At 43.3% G+C, this 21,721-nt stretch overlaps 2 protein-coding genes across 2 annotated transcripts in view; both read left to right on the top strand.

Annotated features, from left to right (window-relative positions):
- The window catches only part of LOC128414867 (cytochrome P450 2J6-like), a 29,423-nt gene extending 8,839 nt beyond the window's left edge, over window positions 1-20,584 (top strand). Inside the window, exons 4-9 of the mRNA XM_053390782.1 lie at window positions 246-406; window positions 924-1,097; window positions 9,664-9,805; window positions 12,663-12,850; window positions 13,282-13,423; window positions 20,331-20,584. Of these exons, the coding sequence (XP_053246757.1) occupies window positions 246-406; window positions 924-1,097; window positions 9,664-9,805; window positions 12,663-12,850; window positions 13,282-13,423; window positions 20,331-20,530 (1,007 nt within the window). The 3' untranslated portion in view covers window positions 20,531-20,584. The remainder of the gene's footprint in view (window positions 1-245; window positions 407-923; window positions 1,098-9,663; window positions 9,806-12,662; window positions 12,851-13,281; window positions 13,424-20,330) is intronic.
- LOC128414861 (DNA-directed RNA polymerases I and III subunit RPAC1-like) lies at window positions 16,233-17,836 on the top strand. Its single transcript, XM_053390773.1, has one exon. It carries the CDS (start codon window positions 16,259-16,261, stop codon window positions 17,291-17,293), a length of 1,035 nt encoding a protein of 344 aa, XP_053246748.1. The 5' UTR covers window positions 16,233-16,258; the 3' UTR covers window positions 17,294-17,836.
- Window positions 20,585-21,721: the final 1,137 nt, after the last annotated feature.

Here is a 21,721-nt window from a genome sequence, read left to right as displayed (position 1 = left end):
AGTTCAATTAGCCTTATTTCCAGATAAATTTGCACAGTATTGCACCCCAAGCACATTTTGGATAAGAGGCTAGCTGTTTCTTTGCAAAAAAAATTTTTTTTTTTTCAAAATGCAAGAGCAAGCTGAGTTAATTAGCATTTTACAAGCTTCGTACAAAATGAGTTCATGCAAGGGCATTTCAAGAAAAAGAAAACGTGTGAATTAATGCAAGCCTCATCAATATCTGTAAATAACTTCATTTTCAGGACAGCCACTTGATCCATCACTGCCCATCACAAATGCAGTTTCCAATTTAATATGTGTTTTGGCTTTTGGGTACCGATTTTCCCTCGAAGACGAAAAGTTCCAAAAAATGATGGAAGGTGTTGATTTTTGCTTAAAACATGGAGGTTCCATAATTCATTGTGTGAGTAATTTTTTTTTTCTGATGGGTGTCAGAGAGGCCTTCACCACCATAAGTATTCACAGAACTATTCTGGTACTACTCTTAGAGTAGTATGTCATAAAGGGATTCAAAGCAGACTTGCTAAGCACTGGACTAATAACCTCAACTCACACACTAGAAAAAACATGCCTAAATAAGGATAGTAGTGAGTATTAAGGGAGGTAGAAGTTAGCAAGTGCAGAAGCCTACTAAATAAGATTAACCTATTAATATGTTTGCCTTGGGCTTCATCAGATTTTGGAATGTGGAATGTGGAAAATTTTTCCCAGCCCATTTTAGAGAGTTTGGCTTAGGACAATGGGGTGTTTTAATCTGTGCTCACTATCACACAAGTGTACCTACTTCTCAGGGTTGTTTTGAAAATAAAGTGGGCGAGGGAGATATATCACACTGAACCGCTTGGAGAAAATGTGAGATTAAAATGTATTGCTAGACCAAATCATGAGAGTGACAGGTTTTGTTTTCTTCTTCCCTGCAGCTGTATGAACTCTTCCCATGGTTGATGAAACATCTCCCAGGACCTCACAATAAGGCATTTTCTTCCATAGAGCTAGTACATTCATTTGCAAAGGAAGAGGTGGAAAGGCATAGAAAGCAGCAAAAGGATGAGCCTCAGGATTTCATTGATTTCTATCTACTTCAAATTGAGAAAGTAAGTATCCAATAATAGCTCAAGACACTTTAGTGCATGAAACGAAGCAAACTTGGTTGGATTTAGCAGAAGTCCAACACCTGGAACCATCTTGCTGCACCATTTAGACACACATTCCTGGTCTCATCTATGAATTCTGAAGGCAGAATCAGAATTCAAAATGACCTTAACAGATTGAAAAACTGGGCCCAAATTAACAAAATGAATTTTAATAGGGACAAATGTAAGCTTCTGTGTGCTATGTGATCATGATTATGAAGCCCAGCTCCCATACTTCTGAGGATGAGTGGCTATTCCACACGATTCTGTCCTAAAACGATGGAAAAAGATCTGTTACATGCCACCACAATCTCCACAGCAGTGTGAGAGTCCAGGGGTCTAGGACTTTACCCAGGGTCTGTGCATCCTTTGGAAATGTGGCACAGTGGAGACGGTGGTATCTTTATGGTATATGGTTTACACATATATACAGCCTGAGCCTGCCTTGGAGAGGTTCAGAGCATTCACACCCTAAGAAGGCCTTGCTTTTCCCATAGAGACAGTTCTGGATTCAAACAGAAATCAAACATGCTCCAAAACATCACTCTGGCCCCCCTCTATAGCTTGCTGACTACCCAAGATTTTCCTCCCTATCATATCAGGCAAACTGCCGTCCTAAAAACTACCAGAAGCCTTTTGTCTTACTTTTTTTTCCTTTTTTTAAAATATTTTTTATTAAGGATTTTCTTGTTTTACAGAAGTGTAGTGCCTCGTATTTTTTCTTCTTCTTCCATGCAACATTTTTACAAATCCGTTTCATTTGTTGAGGCATTAGGGGGAGAAGAAAAAAGAAAGAAAAAAGAAAGGGGGGTGGAGAGAGGGAAGATGGATGGGGTGGGGTCGGGTGGCAATGTTTCTATTATGTTTAATGTATGTAGAGTTGGGTGTCAGCATTGCTTGTGTTGTTCACTTGTGTTCCTTTGGTGGTGAGAGAGGTTGGGGTTGGCCTAGGGTGTGATTGTTTGCTTGTGATTGGCTGTGGTGATCTTTGTTTTCGTGTGTGAGTGAGGTGGGTGGGTGTTTTGGATCAGGATTTGTAGGAAGTTGGGGCCAAATTTCATGTTAGTTAGTACTGCTAATATGTATTTCCACTCCAAGCAATCAAAGGCTTTGAGGATGTCTAGGGACATAATTGTCAATGGGAGTTTGGTTGCCTTGCTGTGTTCGATCAGGTTCAGTAGTTTCCTGATGGGGTCTGTTATATTGCGGCCAGGGACAAAGCCAGTCTGGTCTGGGGCTATTAACTTGTGTAGGAAGATTTTTAGGCGGTTGGCCAAGATTGATGTGAATATCTTGTAGTCTTGGTTTATTAATGAGATTGGGCGGTATGATTCTACTTTAAGGCTATCTTTTAGTGGTTTTGGGATGGAGACTATTTTGGAGTGGGTCCAGGTTTTGGGGATGGGGCCCCCTTTTATGATGTCGTTGAATTGGCGGGTCATGTAGGGCATCAAGGGTTCTTTGAATTTCCTATAGAATTCTGCTGTGAAGCCATCTGGGCCTGGGGCTTTGTGTGGTTTCAGGTTTTTGAGGACCGCATCTATTTCCTCTGGGGTGATAGGACTGTCCATGAATTCCTGTTCCTCATCCAGTTAGGGTAGGCATGGTCAGTCCTGCTAGAAATGTTCTGATTTCCTTCTCTGGTGGGTTATGGGAGGTGTATAGGTTGGAGTAGAATTCTGCAAATTCTGAGGTTATTTCTTCGGGGGAGAATGTTATGTTGCCGTCTTTTTTGGTGATGCAGTGTATTCTTGTTTTGAGTGCTTTTTTCCTACATCTATTTGCTAGTAATCTGGAGTTTTTCCCTCCATATTCGTAGAAACGTTGTTTAGAGTATAGAATGTTGATCATTGTTTTGTTAATTTCTAGGGAGTCTAGTTCTCTCCTTTTTTGTTCTATAAGTTTGAGGAGTTTTTTAGATCCTGTTTGTTTGTAGCGTGATGAGAGGGCTGTGATGTCTTGTTCTATTTTGCTAATTTTTGAGGAGGTTTGTTTTTTAAGGAATGTTTTCTCTTTTATGCAAGCTCCTCTGGTGACCGCTTTCATTGCGTCCCATAGGAGGGGGGTTGTTATATTGTTTACATCGTTTTCCTTGAAGTAGTTTTGGAGGGTTTTTGTGAGACTCTCTCCTTTGTTTGTTTGTAGTTAGGATGGGACTGAAGGACCATGATGGGGTGGTTTGTGTTCCTTCTCCTATTTTAACGATGACTTCTACTGGGGCGTGATCTGTGATTTTAATGTTACCTATGTTTGTTGATTCTACTGAGGGGATCAGACCCTGTGTGAGTAGAATGCTGTCCAGTCTGAACACTGTATCATGGCGTCCCGATTGGAATGTATGGCTGATGTCTCCCGGGTTTTGCTCACCCCAAATGTTGTAGAGACCCCTATTTTTTAGCATTTTTAGTAACTTGTAAGAGTTCCTAGTTGTTGGGGGTTTCCTTCGGAGGAAGGTTGCCCATGGGGTTGTGGGGTGGATATCTTTCAGGGATAAAACTTTCATATTTAGATTGAGGTCCCCTCCTAGGATTGCTTCCCCTTCAGAGAAGGAGAGGAATTTGTTTAGTGTCTTCTGGAAGAATTCTAATTGTTTCGTGTTTGGGGCATATATGGAGCCGATTGTCAGTTTGATTTTGCCATCTACTGTCCCTTTAGCGAAAATGAATCTGCCTTTTTTGTCCTTGAGGACTGTTGTGGCAGTGAAGTTCAGGTCTCTACTGAGTATTATGGCTACACCACGAGCTTTCCCTGAGCCTTGTGCGACCCACTGTTGACTAAAGCGGGCGTCGCTCAGGAGTTTGCTGCCTTTGGGTGGGTTGTGTATTTCTTGTAGGAAGGTGATGTGTGGTTTCATGGTGTTTATGTATGAGGTGATGCGTTTTCTTTTGATGGGGTTTCCCAGCCCCCTCACATTTAATGTGATTGCTTTTAGGTTAGCCATCTTGCTTCTCTATTATGTGGGGCGATTCCCTGCCAACCCGTTCCGGTTGTCTTGTGTCTCTCTCTTCGTGTTGTTTAAAGAACCAGTGGGGTTGCGCTGACCTAGGGTGTGGTGGGTGGGGGGCTAGTGGGATTAGAGTGAGATTTGGGTTAAAGAGTAGGGGGTAAGTTGTAGGGAGTTTCCTATATGTAGTCATATAGGTGTTTGTTTGGGGTATTTTGGGCCATCTGGCATTTAGCCGGTTGGTCCTAGGTCTCAGCTGGTGTGGAAGGCCATGTTCAAGGACAGGCCATCCCCCCTGTTGTCTGCGATAGGGGGTGATCAGCGAAACAGTGTGAAGTGACTTTGTAACGTCGCTGTCAGGTATAAGGTTCGTAAGCAATGTTGCCAATGTTATGAGCAACATTGTTGGTGTGTTGGGGTGGGGATGTGGGTGCTGGTACGCTCTGGTGCCACCGTAGTGCTGGTTGGGTATCAGATTTTAGCCTGATTGTGGGTTGTGTTATTAAGGTTGGAGTTGTTTTTCCTTAGTATGGAGTATGAGGATGTTGAAGGTGTGGGTGATGGGGAATGTGGTTGAGGTCGTCTGGACTGGTGTTGGGGTGGGGATTTCTGTGGGGGTGCGGAGCTGGGGGGGATGTTGATGGTGTTAACTAAATCTATGTTTTGGGGGGGAGGGGGGGAAGGGGGGGAAATCACCAGTCCTTCAGTTTGTGGTTTTTCCCTGGTTGCTTCATTCAGCTGGGGTTGTTGTTGTTGTAGGGTTGTCCATCTGCGATGAATTGGTTTGGTTAATCTTGGTCTGGTTTCTTGTGTCGTATGGCCGGCGGGACGGTTCTGAGCATGATGCTTGCCTGTTTGGTTTGCGTTGTTGTGCCGCTTCTGTTGTTTCTTTTTCTTCTGTACCGTCGTCCAGTTGTTTGCTGTTGTTTCCTCGTGGTTGGGGCTGTCACTTGGTGGGTTTGTCGGTTGCCATTCCGGTGGGAGGTCGAGTTCAAGGTTCTTTAGTAGTTGCAGGGCCTCAGGTATGTTGGTAGCCATGTGTTGTGTTGTATTGGTTGTTACAATGAGGCGGAAGGGGAAGCCCCATCGGTATTTGATCCCTGCTTGTTGGAGACGCTGGGTGCATGGGCGCAGGCTTTTCCTCCGGTTTAGGGTATCCTGAGATAGGTCCTGTAGGGCCAGAATGGGGGTTTCTCCATATCGAAGGTTGCTTGAGTTTCTGAGGTGGTGCCATATCTCTTCCTTCTTTTTGTAGCGTGTGAAGCATACAATGATGTCTCTTGGGGGGGGCGCTGGGTTTTGGCATAGGTTTTAGGGCTCTGTGAGCCCTCTCCAAGTCATCTGCCTCAAGTTTCAGGCTTGGGATTGTGTTTTTCAGCCAGCGTATAATTAAGTCTGCTGGGCTTTTCTCCTCTGTTTTTTCAGGAAATTTGCAGAAGCGGATGTTACAACGTCTATTGCGGTCTTCAAGGTCGGCTTGCTTAATTTTCATCTCTCTGTGTTCTGCTTCCATTTGGTTTACCAGTTCATCCAGTTTCTTGTTCACACATGCATTCTCTTCCCGGTATTGCTCTATTATTCTTTCTTGCATTTGGTTTTTGTTCTCTAGAGCTTCCACTTTGGAGGTTAGGTTGTTGATTAGTACCTGCATGGGAGCCATTGTGGCCTTCAGTGTTTCTTCTAATCGTGCTTCTAATCTTGCTTCCATTTCCCTCAGATCTCGTTTCGTTATTGGGTGGTCATCATCTTGAAGGGGAGTTACCATCTTAGCATTGTTTGCCATCTCCCTGGTTGGTGTCATCTCAGTCTCCCTGATAGTTTTGGTTTGAGGTTGGCTTGGCGTCCACTTGGGGTAGGGCGTGTGGTGGTTAGGAGTTGTGGCAGTGGTGATTCTTGAGTATTGTTGGGTTGCTGAGCTGATCAGGCTTTGGCTGGTGGCTTTTACAGAGTGTTTGGATTAGGTGGTCATTTGTGTCACTTCTAGCCTGTGTTTTAAGAACTTCTCTTGGGTTTTCTGTAGTTGCCTCAGCGATGCCGCCGAGGCTGGGGGGGAGGGCAGGTAAGCAGAGATGGGTAGACTAACGGACAGACAGTTCATATAAGGGGAGGGGGGTTAGCAGGTAGAGATGCAAGAGATTAGAGGGGTGGGGCCAGGGGAAATATGTGTTTAGGAGGGGGTTGTATATACCCAAAAGGGGTACTGGGGTCCAGTTAAGGTGGAAATGGGGGTTGGGAGTGCACTTAGAAACAGAGACAGACAAATAGGCTATATGTAAAGGGTGGAGGGAGAAAAGGGAAGAAGAAGAAAGAAAGAAGGAGGGAGGCGGGGGGAGAGGGGAGATTGGAGTAAAAGAGAAGAGAGAGAGACAAAAAGACAGTTGAAAGAGAGAGGGGAGATAGTACAGTAATATCAGCGGTATTAGTTTGCAGCAGTAGTTTTAGCTATAGTATGAGGGGGGGGCAAATTATGATAGGGTGATATGAATGTGTGTATGTGTTTCCTTTAGGGGAAGGGGGGGATGGAGAGAGGGAGGAGGGAGAGAAAAGGAGAGGAGGAGGGGGAAGGGTAGGAGAGGGAAGGAGAAGAAAAGAGAGGGGGAGAGGGGAGGAGGGAGGGAGGGAGGGTGAGCTGCTGCAATGGTATGGGGGAAAGTCTTATTTTAAAAGAGGGGGTGGGGGGAAAGGGCTCCCCTCAAAAACAAACTGACGGACAGGCTAAAAAGGGGGGGTTGATTTTAAAAAATAAAAGGGATAGAAAACAAAATTGGGGGTGGAAAATGAAAGGTGGGATAAAGGGAAAAAATGAGGAGGGGTGAAGAGAGAGAGGGGAGAGAAAAAAGGGAGAGAGAAATAAAAGGGGGGGAGTTGAGGGGGAGAGTATCAATAACAATAGCAGTGATATAGAGGAAATTTTTGTTTTAAAAGAGAGTGGTGGTCGTAGCTGGGGGCGAAAGATTCCCCCCTCAAGAACAAGCCAACAAATAGAAAAGAAAGGGCTTTAAAAAGAGAGAGGGGGGAAAAATGTGTGTTTTTTTAAATAATAATAATAATAATAATAATATTTCCCCCTAATTATTGTTATTATTTTTTGTTTGTAAAAAAGTAATTAAAAATGTACGGGTAAAAGATAAAAATGAGAATTAAAGGTAAAAAAAGGGGGTGTTGTCTTTAGATAGATAGATAGAGCTTTTTATTTAAAAAAAAATGAGTAAAGTATAGGTAAAAGAGGATAGGTAAAAGAGAGTGGAAAGTCTGGGGCGAAGTGGCAGTCCCAGGAAATGGCCTGTGATGGTTCAGGGCTGTTTTCTGGGTACTGCCATTTTAATTCTTAAGAGGGGAGTTTGAGGTGAAAATAAAATGAGGTTTAAATTGAGGGGGGGAGTGTGGAGAAGTGTGTCTTTAAATAGTGTGTAGAAAAGATAGCAATAAAAATAAAGATTCAAATAAAGGGTGGCTGCAGCAGCAGTGGCCCCTCTTTTAAAAAGAAAAATGATAAAAGTAGGTACCGTATTTTTCGCACCATAGGACGCACCGGACAATAGGACGCACCTTGTTTTAGAGGGGGGAGAACAAGGGAAAAAAATTCTTCCGCTCTCTGCCCAGTGCCCCTTCAGCGAAGCGGCAGGAGGCAGCTGCGCAGAGAGGGGGAGAATTTCCCCCCTCTTGTTTTCCCGCTCTAAAACAAGGTGCCGTTTAAGGTGCGTTCAGGCGGCTACCTTGGAAGCCTGGAGAGCGAGAGGGGTCAGTGCACACCGACCCCTCTCGCTCTCCAGGCTTCAGGTTCCTTTCGACCTGCTCTTTGGGGCTGGCGGGGGGAAGCCCACCACCAGCCCCAAAGAGCAGGTCAGGGAGCAGCGGAAAGGCGCAGCGGAGAGGCTGCTGCCATAGTCAAGCGTCACCTCTCCAGCTGGTGCACACCGACCCCTCTCGCTCTCCAGGCTTCAGGTTCCTTTCGACCTGCTCTTCGGGGCTGGCGGGGGGAAGCCCACCACCAGCCCCAAAGAGCAGGTCAGGGAGCAGCGGAAATGCGCAGCGGAGAGGCTCCTGCCATAGCCGCGCGTCACCTCTCCAGCCGGGAGAGGGTCGCGGGGGGCTGCTTTAGCCCCGCGCGCTCTCTCCCGGCTGGAGAGGTGACACGCGGCTATGGAGGCTCCTGCCATAGCCGCGCGTCACCTCTCCAGCCGGGAAAGGGTCGTGGGGCTATGGCGTCTTCGCTCCATAGGACGCACACACATTTCCCCTTCATTTTTGAAGGGGAAAAAGTGCGTCCTATAGAGCGAAAAATACGGTATATGGGGGGGGGGGAATAAAAAAGAATTTCTTTTAAAAGGGGGGGGAGGGAGAGGGGTAGGAAGGGGTTAAAAAGGATTTTTTTAAAAAAAGAAAGGAGAAAAGAAGGGGGTAGTTTCTTCCTTTCCGCGATCTCCTTTGTCCTGCGGCTTTGCATGGAGGGGTAGTCTCCGGTAGGCTCAGCCACGTGTTTTTTCGGAGCCTCTTTTGACTTCCCGTGCTCACCTACCTCCCCTCTTCTTTGTCGGCAGAGATGGGGGCAGCAGCGGTAAAGTAAAGTTAGGGCTCCTTTTTCTTCTTCTTCTTCTTCTTCTTCTTTCCCCCTTTTCTTTTTCTCCCTCTCTGCGTTAGCTCCACTGTCTTCCTGGATTTGGAGCTCCCCTCCGTGTGTGTGTGTGTGTTGAGAGAGAGAGAGAGAGAGCACAGGCAACTGTCAGCCTTTTGTCTTACTAACTAAAACCAGGGCCTAGGGAGGGGCTTTACCCATTTGAATTTCTGGCAGTGATTCTCCTAATGATCTCCCTACTTTTTCTTCGGTTCACAACTCAGTCTTTACCAGGCTTTGTTTCCCTAATGACCCACTGTCACAAGGCAGGGGTTCAATGCATAGCACAGTTTAACCCCCAAATTGTGATTAATTCTAACTTTTATTGGACCCAGGAATTTAGGATGTCTCGCACCCCACAAGCTCATATCAGATCTATCTATCTATCTATCATTTATAAGCTGCCATGTAACATTATGTTCTTGAGGGAGAACTTAAAAGCAAGTCCTACCAAAATGAAAGATTCCCCCCCCCCCATCCCCACCCTTCACCCCATCACCTCTCATGCTGTGGGTGCTTCCCCAATCAGCTTGATTCCATTTTTGGGGTAGGAGAAGACTGGTTGATGAATGGTTTTCGGACAACTGAGCTGCAGAGCTATTCAGAAGTGTAGGAAGTCCCAGATCTGCTTTGAGAAACGTTGTTAGTGGGGTGATTTGATTTGGAAACATGATAACTTTTCCCAGATCACCCCAGTTCACCTTGTAATTCTGTGTTTTCTTTTTATTACCTCTTATGGTACATGTCTTCAGAAGAAAAGATCATTTCCTGTACCCTTTACACTGCAATGCTGTTTTAGATTACTACTCCAATCCATGACTCTGTACAGATATCTCCCAGTACACTCACCTGCAAAACATATTATTAGGTGTTGCAATAGGAAGACACCCCCCACCCCAAGGTCAGATAGATTTTGTGTGGCCTGTAAATAATTCCAACATTTCACATTTTCCCATTATCGTCAATAGAGCAAGGATGACCCCAACTCTACCTTTGATGAAGAGAACCTGGCAGAGTGTGTTCTTGACCTCTTTATCGCAGGGACAGAGACGACTGCTGCTACTCTGCAATGGGGACTGCTCCTCATGGTGTCTTATCCAGATGTTCAAGGTGAGGGAGAACTTTGCAATGGAAGCAAGCACCTCCCTGGATCCCTGTAGGGAAGAGCTTAGATTTATCTGCTTTTTTAGTAGTAGGTTGTGATTCTTCCAAGGTTTCATAATGGGTGGATGACAAATAGTCATTCATATCTGACAATCAACTAAAATGTATATATATGTATTTTTAAACCCACACAAAACACTTCAGGCCTAATAACCTATCTTTGAAGTTTAATTAAATAGGTGGGACATGTTCCAAGGAAATTTTTTATGGCTGTTTTGGAAAGGTGTAGGGAAATGGTTGCTTATGCATAAGCGCATGGGCGAAAGTTTATTGCAGGGTTCAAGCAAGAAACGTTGCTTGGAGTATGAACAGCGCGTGAACAGCTCATGCGATCTCAATGATTGGTCCACGTAGCACAGCCTGATGGTGGCATGATGCCCATGTATGGTATTGTCTTTATCTGCCGGCTGATACAATGTTGTATTTTCCTTAGAGAGTATGTTTTTACTGTTCATAATAAATGTTGGGCTGCAGCAGCTCCTGAGGCTGTTAGACTCCTTCAAACCATCTTGGCGTGAGACTGATTATTACTGATGACGAGCGGGTTCTCGTCAGAAAGGCTCAGTGAACTGAAAATATTTGATCTATATCTGACAGGCAAATGTAGTTTCTCCTACACTTGGCCGTATATTAGAAGCGATCATCAAAGGCATTCTCAACTGCAACAGTTTGGTACATTAAAATCAAATACTGTAGATAGAAGTTCAGTCTCCCCCTGGGCATCTAGCACTTTGACGGTATTTCTGCCTACACCTCATTTATTTATTTATTTTATAACCCATCCCTTACTGAACCAGTCCATACTTCACCTGTCATACCAATTTCCACTGAATGAATCAATTTGGGAAGCCTGCGTGGGAAAAGGTGAGCCAGATGGATTTGGCAAAAATGGTGCTTGTTGTGTGTCAAGTAAGCTATGTGGGTGTATAATATGTATATTTAGCTGTCTGCAGATTAATACTACCTATTAGAATATATGGGAACAGAGATTCTGTGCTGACTTGTCAACTGTACTAGATTAGTCTGCTGGGATAATGTTATTGCTTCTATGCAGAATGTTCAAAAAGGTGCTAAAATGCGTCACCACTTGGATAATGAACATCTCTCAGAGGAAATACACAGAGAAGGGCTTCAGGTGGCAAACTTAGAGCGTGAGTAGGTTTTATGGAGAAAGGCAGCCCCCAATGTACTGGGGTCCTGAGCCAAAGAAGTCTTGGTCTGTGTTCTAATGTCGGCTATTGTCATCAACAACGTAATTTTGTCAGTATCCACCCCCCCCCGCTTCATTGGAGGCTCACAGCTGCCACTCTGCGCTTTTTACATTCTTGAGCCTCATAAGGGAAAAGGAGGGGAGTTCTATGATCAGGATGGGGAAAGCACAGAGCTCTCACCACTGCCATTTTACCTTTTTACATGGAAAAGGGAGGGATAGCTGCTAAGGATAGGCCTCAGTCATGCTGTTAGGCTGTTAGCCATCTTTTCCCCCTTTCCTGCCCTGTCTCTCTGAGGCACTGAGAGGAAAAGGCAGGCCAGAGTTACCAGGCCGCTGCTGGTAAAATTCCTGAGGTAAAAAAAAATGAGGAGAGGCCCCAGGGGACTCTGTGGGGCACCTTCACTCCTACAGTGGTGCCTCGCAAGACGAAAAGAATCCGTTCTGCGAGTCTCTTCGTCTAGCGGTTTTTTCGTCTTGCGAAGCAAGCCCATTGACGGATTAGCGGATTAGCGCTATTAGCGGCTTTTAGCGGCTTAGCGGCTTAGCGGATAAGCGGCTTAGCGGCTTAGAAAAAGGGGGGGGAGGAAAAAAACCCCGCAGGAACTCACAAGACATTTTCGTCTTGCAAAGCAAGCCCATAGGAGATTCGTTTTGCAAAGCACCTCCAAAACGGAAAACCCTTTCGTCTAGCGAGTTTTCTGTCTTGCGAGACATTCGTCTTGCGGGGCACCACTGTACTTTAGTATCTGTGGGCTCTAGTTGTAGCCAAATGCCATTTTGCTGCTTCTGCTGCTGCAAGCTGCTTCACCCCTGCTGCTCCTGCCATCTCCTTGGGGTTCTTTACATGGCGTCCAAAGATGGCAGCCGCAGGAGGGTTGGTTGGCCCTCAGACTGACTGAGGAGCGAGCGCCATCACCAACTCTCCTCCTCTGCAACGTGCTTGTACCTGCTTTGCAGATTTCACCACAGAAGCATTTGTGGGGCTGCAGCAGAAGGCCTTGAGGCATGGCTGAGCAGGGCACGGTGTGGGTCGCCACAGTGGCCAAGCAACCACTTTGCCCTACTCCTGGCCAGGAAGAAGACAGGGGGAAATGGGCAGCCATATAATTGTGCCAACTAGCCCTCTCCAGGGTTTCAAAGAAGGAACACTCCCAGCCATTGACGTAGCCAGGATTTTTGTTGGTGGGGGCAGGCCTTTTGTTAGGAGGGGGCAGAACCTCAGTTAGCTATTTATTTTTATTTATTTTTATTGCTATAGGGGGGCATCTGCTCCCACCTGGTCCCCCTCCCTGGCCCCCTTGGCCATGCCCATGCTCCTAGCCCTGACTGGAGATACTGGGAATTGAAGCTGGCACCTTCTGCATACAATGCAGATGTTCTACCACAGAGCAATAGACCTTTTCCACATGCAGCTGCATTTACTTAATTGTTAACTTCTTATTTTCAGGATGCTGCCAGCATATACCAATGAGCCTCACTTAATTTACCAGGGTCTTCTCACCCCACCCTACACAGCTTGATTATCAGAAGCTTCTCAGATTTAAACCAGGGTATTTTAAAATAAAGCTTCATTTCCCACTTTTCCTGCAGATAAAGTCTACAAAGAGATGGAAGATGTTTTTGGTTCCTCCCTTCCCATATGTTATGAAGATCGAAAGAAACTGCCTTATACCAATGCTGTGATGCATGAAATTTTGCGTGCAAAATATCCCTTATTATTTGGGATTCCCAGACGAAGTGCAAAGGATATGAAGATGCGTGGTTTTCACATTCCAAAGGTAGGAAACATCTGTATATTTTGTGAGAAAAGAGCATATGATGGTGACACTTTGAATTAAGCATCCACATGTGTAATGCAGAATCTGAGGAACTAGGGGGAAAAACCCTGAAGGTTAATAAACTGTTACTATAATTATAAGCCAGAGTCTGATTGTGTAAGCAGTGTGGGATGAAGCCCAGATACTTAAGACATAACCAACTTTATCAAGATTAATAACTTCCCTTCACTATATGATGGCTTCAGAATCCGGTTTAATTATCTTTTTCAACTGAGTCCTGGTTGACATCACTGTGTTGCCTGGGGACAATGACGATACAGTCTTCCCATAAATCTACTGCATGTGTCTGCCTGCCAGCTCCTAGTTTTTCAAAACCATTCTGAAGTGTGCTGGTCTGGATGCATTCTGAGCCAACTGTTTCTTCTTTTCAGAGGACACTTGTTATTACAGATCTGCATTCTGTTCTTGTTGATCCCACACGATGGGAAACACCTGAAGAGTTCAACCCACACCACTTTTTGGACAAGGATGGAAATTTCAGGTCTAGAGAAGAATACCTGCCATTTGGAGCAGGTATGCACAGAAATAATTTACAGTTATATTTAGTAGCTTGCTTCAAAGAAACTGATGGTCAAATGTGTGTGAACAAATAAAAATGTGCAGGCACCATTCTAACTAGTTGCTTTGTGGGTAATGAATCTGCTCACACTTTTCACTGTTTTTAGCTAAAGACTACTAGAGGGCCAGTGTACCTGAAGGAGCATCTCCACCCCCATCATTTAGCCCAGACACTGAGGGTCAGCGCCGAGGGCCTTCTGGTGGTTCCCTCACTGTGAGAAGTGAGGTTACAGGGAACCAGGCAGAGGGCCTTCTTGGTAGTGGCGCCCGCCCTGTGGAACACCCTCCCATCGGATGTCAAGGAAATAAAAAACTATCTGAATTTTGGCAGACATCTGAAGGCAGCTCTGTATTGGGAAGTTTTTAATGTTTGATGTTTTTTTTAAAAAAATCCTTTTTATTAATTTTTAACATAAATATACAATTTTGATCCAAATTTTCACAAATTCCATACTTTTGGACTTCCTTCAACTTCTCTGACAAGCATCCATATTTAACTCTTGCTTACGCATTTCTTCTGTTCTCTATTGCCATAAGTCCCCCCTTCAATCATCCATTTTCATTTAACAATATACCTCAGTTTTTACAGTGCTTCTTTAAACCCCACTAGCGTTGTTTGTACTTCACATGTACTTTCCAGATATTCCACAAATTTCCCCCAGTCCTCGATGAACTTTTGGTCTCGAAGATATCTAACTTTCCCTGTTAACTTGTCCAGTTCTGCATAGCCTGTTAATTTCATCCTCCATTCCTCTTTCGTCGGTATTTCCTCTTGTTTCCACTTCTGGGCCAGTAGAATTCTTGCTGCTGTAACTGCGTATTGAAAAAGTTTATAATCCTTCCTTCTTATTTCCTTTCTTGTAATGCCTAAAAGTAGGGCTTCTGGTTTCTTAACAAATGTATACTTCAACATTTTTTTCATCTCATTATATATCATCTCCCAGAAGCTCTTCACTTTCTTACACTCCCACCACATATGATAAAACGTTCCTTCTTTTTCTTTACATTTCCAACATTTATTCCAGGTTTTATACATTTTTGCTAATTTTACCGGTGTAATATACCATCTATAAAACATTTTCATGCTATTTTCGTTTAACGCCGTACATGCAGTAAATCTTAAGTTTTCTTTCCATAATTTTTCCCAGTCATCAAATTGTATATTATATCCAAAATCTCTGGCCCATTGTATCATTACCGTTTTAACTTCTTCATCTTTCGTATACCATTCTAACAATATCTTATACATTTTTGACAGAATTTTACAATCATTGTTTATTATATCTGTTTGAAACTTTGAATCTTTTTCCATATACCCACTTTCTTTGATATATTTTTTAAACATTTCATTAACCTGAAAATAGTGCAACCAATCATAAACATGATCCTTAACTTGTTCATATGGTTTTATCTTCCATTTACCTCCTTCTTTAATTATTAAGTCTCCATAAGTAATCCAATTACTTCTCATATTTACTTTCTTCACAGACATAATCTCTAACGGAGATAACCAGTGCGGAACTCTTGGTTCTAATAGGTATACTTCTATTAATGGACCTCGGAATATGTGGCTCCCAAACCCTTTGTGTATTTTCTTCTTCTCACACCATAAATACGCGTGCCATCCAAATCTATTATCAAAACCTTCAAGGTCTAATAATTCCTTACTTTCTAATTTTATCCATTCTTTCAACCAACAGAGACAGGCTGCTTCATAGTACAATTTCAAATCTGGCAGGGCAAAGCCTCCTCTTTCCTTCACATCTGTTAATAACTTAAATTTAATTCTTGGCTTCTTGCCCTGCCAGATATACCTAGATATCGCTCTTTGCCACTCTGTAAAGATTGATACCCCCTTTATTATGGGGATAGTCTGAAACAAGAATAACATCTTAGGAAGGACGCTCATCTTTATAGAAGAAATTCTACCCCAAAAGGATAGTTTCAGTCTGCCCCATACTTCCAGGTCTTTCCTTATTTCGTTCCACACCGGAATATAATTGTTTTGAAATAAGTCAATGTTTTTGGGAGTTAGCCAGATTCCCAAATATTTTACCTTTTTCACCACATCTATCTCTGTTTTTTGTTGCATTATTTCTATCATACTTTGGTCCATATTTTTCGCTATTATTTTGGTTTTCTTTTTATTTAGTCTAAACCCTGCTACAATTCCAAATTGCTCCATCTCCTTCAATACTTCTATTACACCTTCTGTTGGTTCTTCAATTGTTATTACCAGATCATCTGCAAAGGCTTTCACTTTATATTCATTCTGGCCAACTGTCACCCCTTTTATTAAATTATTTTGTCTAATCGCCCTCAGAAGGACCTCCAGGACCGTTATAAATAACAATGGTGAAAGTGGACATCCCTGTCTAGTTCCTTTTGTTATTTTGATATCTTCCGTAACAACATTGCTGACAATCAATTTTGCTTTTTGCTCTGTATATATAGCTTTAATCCCATTAAAGAATTCCTTTCCCACATCCATACATTCTAAATTCTTGAGCATAAAATCCCAAGCAATGTTGTCAAAGGCCTTCTCTGCATCCACAAACATTAAGATAGCTTGATTTTCATTCCTGGCAGTCAGATATTCAAAAATATTTATTATGTTTCTTATGTTATTTCTCAACTGTCTGCCAGGAAGAAAACCTGCTTGATTTTCATGTATAATTTCTTGTAAGATCTTTTTCATTCTATTCGCTAGAATCCCTGCATATAGCTTCTAATCTGTATTCAGTAGTGAAATAGGCCAGCGTGTTTCTTCCGCAGCCAGTGGAGGGGAAGATGGCGGCGTCCAGGAGCGTGGAAGAGATGCGGAGCCGGGTGGTCCTAGGCGAGTTTGGCGTCCGCAACGTCCACACAACAGACTTTCCTGGGAATTACTCTGGATATGATGATGCCTGGGACAAGGAGAAGTTTGAAAAGAATTTCAGAGTAGATGTGACGCACATGGACGAAAGCACTTTGGAATTTGACATGGTGGGGATTGATGCTGCCATTGCTAATGCCTTCCAACGCATCTTGCTTGCTGAGGTGCCAACCATGGCCGTAGAGAAGGTCTTTGTGTACAATAACACCTCCATTGTGCAGGATGAAATTCTAGCTCATCGCTTGGGACTGATCCCTATCTGTGCAGATCCTCGTCTCTTTGAATACAAGAGTGAAGAAGATGAATGTGATGAAATTAACACTCTGCAATTCCAGTTGAAAATAAAGTGCCACAGGAATCCTCAGGCAGCCAAGGAATCGTCTGACCCTAACGAACTGTATATCAACCATAAAGTTTACAGCAAGCACATGGAATGGGTGCCACTGGGCTCTCAGGCTGACAACATGAATGCCAAGTTCCGTCCTGTACATGACGACATCCTCATTGCCCAGCTGCGGCCCGGCCAAGAGATCGATGTACTTATGCACTGCGTCAAAGGCATTGGTAAAGACCATGCAAAGTTTTCTCCAGTGGCTACAGCCAGTTACCGGCTATTGCCAGAAATCACTCTACTACAGCCTATCAGAGGAGAAGCAGCTGAGAGGCTGAAGAACTGCTTTTCTGCTGGGGTTATTGAGGTCCAGGAAATCAAAGGGCAAAAAGTGGCAAGAGTGGCTAACGCTCGCTTGGACACATTCAGTAGAGAAATTTTTCGTCACAATGACCTGAAAAACCTTGTGCGCTTGGCTCGGGTGCGAGATCACTACATCTTTTCTGTTGAGTCAACAGGTGTCTTGCCTCCAGATGTGCTGATGAGTGAAGCAATCAAGGTATTGATAGGAAAGTGTCAGCAGTTCCTGGAGGAGCTTAAATTCATCCAAAAGAAATAAGTTTTTCTTTCTGAAAAGTTCAGTATAAGGATTCACTTGGTTGGGATCGCTGCAGCTGTGTCATGAAGGAGGGCGTCAACCAAGTCTGGGTCAATAGACAAGGAGAAATGGACCCTCTACCACAGATGTGAAAGACTGAAGCAAGTGGCTGTGTACCTTTTACTTTTGTGGCACTCAATTTGATATGTGGCTGAAAAGGCAGGGATATGTGATGCCACAAGGCAGCTTATTGCAAAGACCAAATTTGCCAGATATAAGTGGATAAAAAATATCCTGCAAGCAGAAGATGGGTAGGCTCCAGCAATTGCAATATCTTCTAAGTTGCTTTTTTAAAGACTACATCAGACCTGTATCAGGACCACCTTTTCTGAGAATTGCCATTAACTTTCCACTGATGTATATTGATGGATAATCTCAAAGGTGCTACACAGTAAGGTCTAATGCCTATGATGATTCTTCTGCCACTCAAATAGCAGAATTCTAAAAAATATGGTGTTATTGAGCTTCTCTATTATTTATTAAATATTTTTGAGGCCTCAAAAAAAAAAAGTAGTGAAATAGGCCTATAATTCTTAACTTGTGTTAAATCCGTATCTTGTTTGGGGATAAATGTAATGAATGCTTCTTTCCAGGTTTCCGGGATGTACCTTTCTTTTAAGATATTATTCATGACTTCTTTCAACTGTGTCATCAACACATCTCTCAATTCTTTATAGTATCTTGATGTGAATCCATCTGGTCCTGGGGCTTTCCCCCTCTTCAATTCTTTTATTGCCTCCTTTATTTCATCACTGCTTATTGGGGCGTTCAGTTGTCCTTTTCTTTCTGCCGGGATCTTTTGCACCTTTTTTTCTTTCAAGAATCGTTCTATTTTCATCATATTGTTCCTCTCTTTATTCTTATATAGTTGCCTATAAAAGTCTAGAAATCCTTTTCTAATACCTTTTGATGTTTGATGTTTTATTCTGTTTTTAGTGTTCTGTTGGGAGCTGCCCAGAGTGGCTGGGGAAACCCAGCCAGATGTGCAGCGTATAAATAGTATTGATAATAATAATAAAATTTAGACACATACAGGGTGGGATAGGCACCAGAGAAAAGCATTCCTCTTTACCCAGGCCTTTGGCCACTATAATCTATGGCCTGTTAAATGTGGATGAGGGGAACTGTTGTTATGATTATTTTATCATTATGCTGTATATTATTATGTTGTGTGTTGTGGTTTTTTATTATGCTGCATAAATTATGTACTTAATGTTATACACCAGTTTGGGATCTTAGGATTAAAGGTGGTATATAAGTTGAATGTTGCTGTTGTTTGATTAAACAGTGAGAGGGCCATGGAAGGATCACATGTGGTTTAAAAATCAGGTTGTGGTCATAGTTCTGAGAGTGTGGGGATTTAACACTTTTCTTCCATGTCACTTTTCCAATGTGAATTCCCCTTCAAAACACTTTTTATGCCTTAGAGCAGGGATAGCCCTCCAGATGTTGGACTACAGTGCCCATCATCCGACTCTTGGCTATGTTGCCTAGAGCTGGATAGTTCAAGAACCAGAGGGAACCACATTGACTATACATCCCATGGAGCAACTGTCAGCTCTTGAATAGAAATTCAGTTTGGGGAAATGGTTTAGAAGTAAAGGGGTTAAATCCTCAGCTCCACCAGCCACACAGCTGCAGTAAGAATTGGGGCATTTGGTTCCTGTGCTTGGTTTTTTTGTGGTTTTTTTATTTATTGGCAAAACAATATAGAAAAAAGAATGGATCAGTTACAAACCGTAGCTCTGCTGTAAATTCCATGCACTTCCATGTACAGAATATTTTTCTCTGCATGGCTACTGCAGGAGCTGAGCCCAGAACAAACAGCTGCTCCAGCCTCTTTCTCTCTTTCCATCTCTTCATTTTTTTCTTTTTGTTGTAGCTTCTGTTATCTCCATCACTGTTGGACCTGGTAGCTGCCACTATTGGCCACCAGGTGTCTGCTCTGAGATTCACACACAGGCAATGTGTGATTAAATGCACTTTTATTTATTCCTTCTCTTATGTCCTTCTGGCAGTAGTTAGACCTGCTTTCTCAAAGTACTACATATAGTGATACAGCCATGACCTGTATGCTCCATATCCAAATGCTCACGCTGCTTTCAAGCATAGTCTAAGGAAGTTAGATTAGCCTCAACCAGAGCCAGGGCCTTCTCAACACTGGCTCCGGCCTGGTGGAATGCTCTGTCTCTTGAGACCAGGGCCCTGTGGGATCTGATCTCTTTCCGCAGGGCCTGTAAGACAGAGTTGTTCCACCTGGCCTTTGGCTTAGAATCAGTTGGATTCCCTCCCCCTCTTTCTTTTTCCTTTCTCCTCCTATGAAGAGATTGGTCCCTAATTGTTTTAATGTTGTATCTTAATTTTTTTAATTGTATTTTAATCAACTTGTTTTTATTATTGGTTGTTAGCTGCCCTGAGCCCGGTCTTGGCTGGGGAGGGCGGGGTATAAATAAAAAATTATTACAGTGGTACCTCAGGTCAAGTACTTAATTCGTTCCAGAGGTCCGTTCTTAACCTGAAACTGTTCTTAACCTGAAACACCACTTAACTAATGGGGCCTCCTGCTGCTGCTGCGCCGCCGGAGTCTGATTTCTCTACTTATCCTGAAGCAAAGTTCTTAACCTGAAGCACTATTTCTAGGTTAGCGGAGTGTGTAACCTGAAGCGTATGTAACCTGAAGCATATGTAACTCGAGGTACCACTGTATTATTATTATTATTATTATTATTATTATTATTATTATTATTATTATTATTATCATCTTCCTTTGGGAACTGCAGCCACTCAAGGTTAGCTTTCAGTATTTCCTGGAGCAAAGCCAGGACCCTCAGGATGTCAGCCCAGAGGATTAAAGGGAGGTACTTTGGGAGTAGCTGTTTTCCAGCTTTTTGTTGCTGTTGTTATGGCTAAAACTACTGGCTGAGCAAACCAGATGAACTGGAGAATAGATGGAGTTGGTTATGACTCACTTGCTGCTTCCGCCTTCTTTCCTCTGCAGGGGCTCGAGCCTGTGTGGGAGAGCAGATGGCCAAGATGGAGATATTCCTCTTCCTAACCACCCTTTTGAGGGCATTCCGCTTCCAGCTGCCAGAAGGAGTGAAAGAAGTCAATAACAAGCCTGTTTTGGGGCTGACATTGCACCCCCACCCTCACAAACTCTGTGCTATTCCCCGCTGCAGTGCATCAGGAAGCATATAAAAATAATTACCGTGGTTTGTTTATTTATTGCCATAAATTTCTCCATTATTATTATTATTCACTTTGACTGACATTCTGTCCTTGGCTTTCGCAGTTCTACTATCATTGGACCAATTAAAATATCCCTCATTTGCAGCAGGGGCAGAGTTAGTAATCTTTGATAATATGGCGCTCAGAGCTAGGCCAAAATTTGGCACCCCCAAACAGATCTTCTCAATTATGTGTCTTCTCAATTTTGTGCCCCCTCGGCTCAGTGCCCTGTGGAAGGGAACCTCCCACATTATTTTTATTTATAATAATAAACCCCAATAACCCCCCCTCCTACAAGCTCATTTAAAAGGTCATAGAATGTTTAATCAGCCAAAGGCCTGGTTATAGAGAATTTTTTTTCACCTGGTGCCTAAAGGTGTATAATGAATGTGCCAGCCAAACCTTCCTGGGAAAAACATTCCACAAACAGGGAGCCACTGCAGAAAAGGCCTGTTCTCATGCTGCTGCACTCTGGACTTGTATTGTATTGATTTGTATTTGAATTGGTATTGCTATTTGGTATTGGCAGTCACGAAATTAAAAGACGCCCGCTTCTTGGGAGAAAAGCGATAATAAACCTAGACAGCATCTTAAAAAGCAGAGACATCACCTTGCCGACAAACGTCCATATAGTTAAAGCTATGGTTTTCCCAGTAGTGATGTATGGAAGTGAGAGCTGGACCATCAAGAAGGCTGATCGCTGAAGAATTGATGCTTTTGAATTATGGTGCTGGAGGAGACTCTTGAGAGTCCCATGGGCTGCAAGAAGATCAAACCGATCCATTCTGAAGGATATCAGCCCTGAGTGCTCACTGGAAGGATAGATCCCAAAGCTGAGGCTCCAATACTTTGGCCACCTACTGAGAAGAGAAGACTCCCTGGAAAAGACCCTGATGTTGGGAAAGATGGAGGGCACAAGGAGAAGGGGACGACAGAGGACGAGATGGTGGGACAGTGTTCTCGAAGAGACGAACATGAGTTTGACCGGACTGCGGGAGGCAGTGGAAGACAGGAGTGCCTGGCGTGCTCTGGTCCAGGGTGTCACGAAGAGTCGGACACGACTAAACGACTAAAGAACAACAACATTGATATAATATGTGTATATTGGACTTTTGTAATTGAAAATTAATAAAAAAATATTTAACAATTATCTCAGGGTCT

The sequence above is a fragment of the Podarcis raffonei genome, chromosome 5 (assembly GCF_027172205.1).
Source record: "Podarcis raffonei isolate rPodRaf1 chromosome 5, rPodRaf1.pri, whole genome shotgun sequence".
Classification (NCBI taxonomy): domain Eukaryota; kingdom Metazoa; phylum Chordata; class Lepidosauria; order Squamata; family Lacertidae; genus Podarcis; species Podarcis raffonei.
This window is presented reverse-complemented; position numbering and strand designations above follow the sequence as displayed.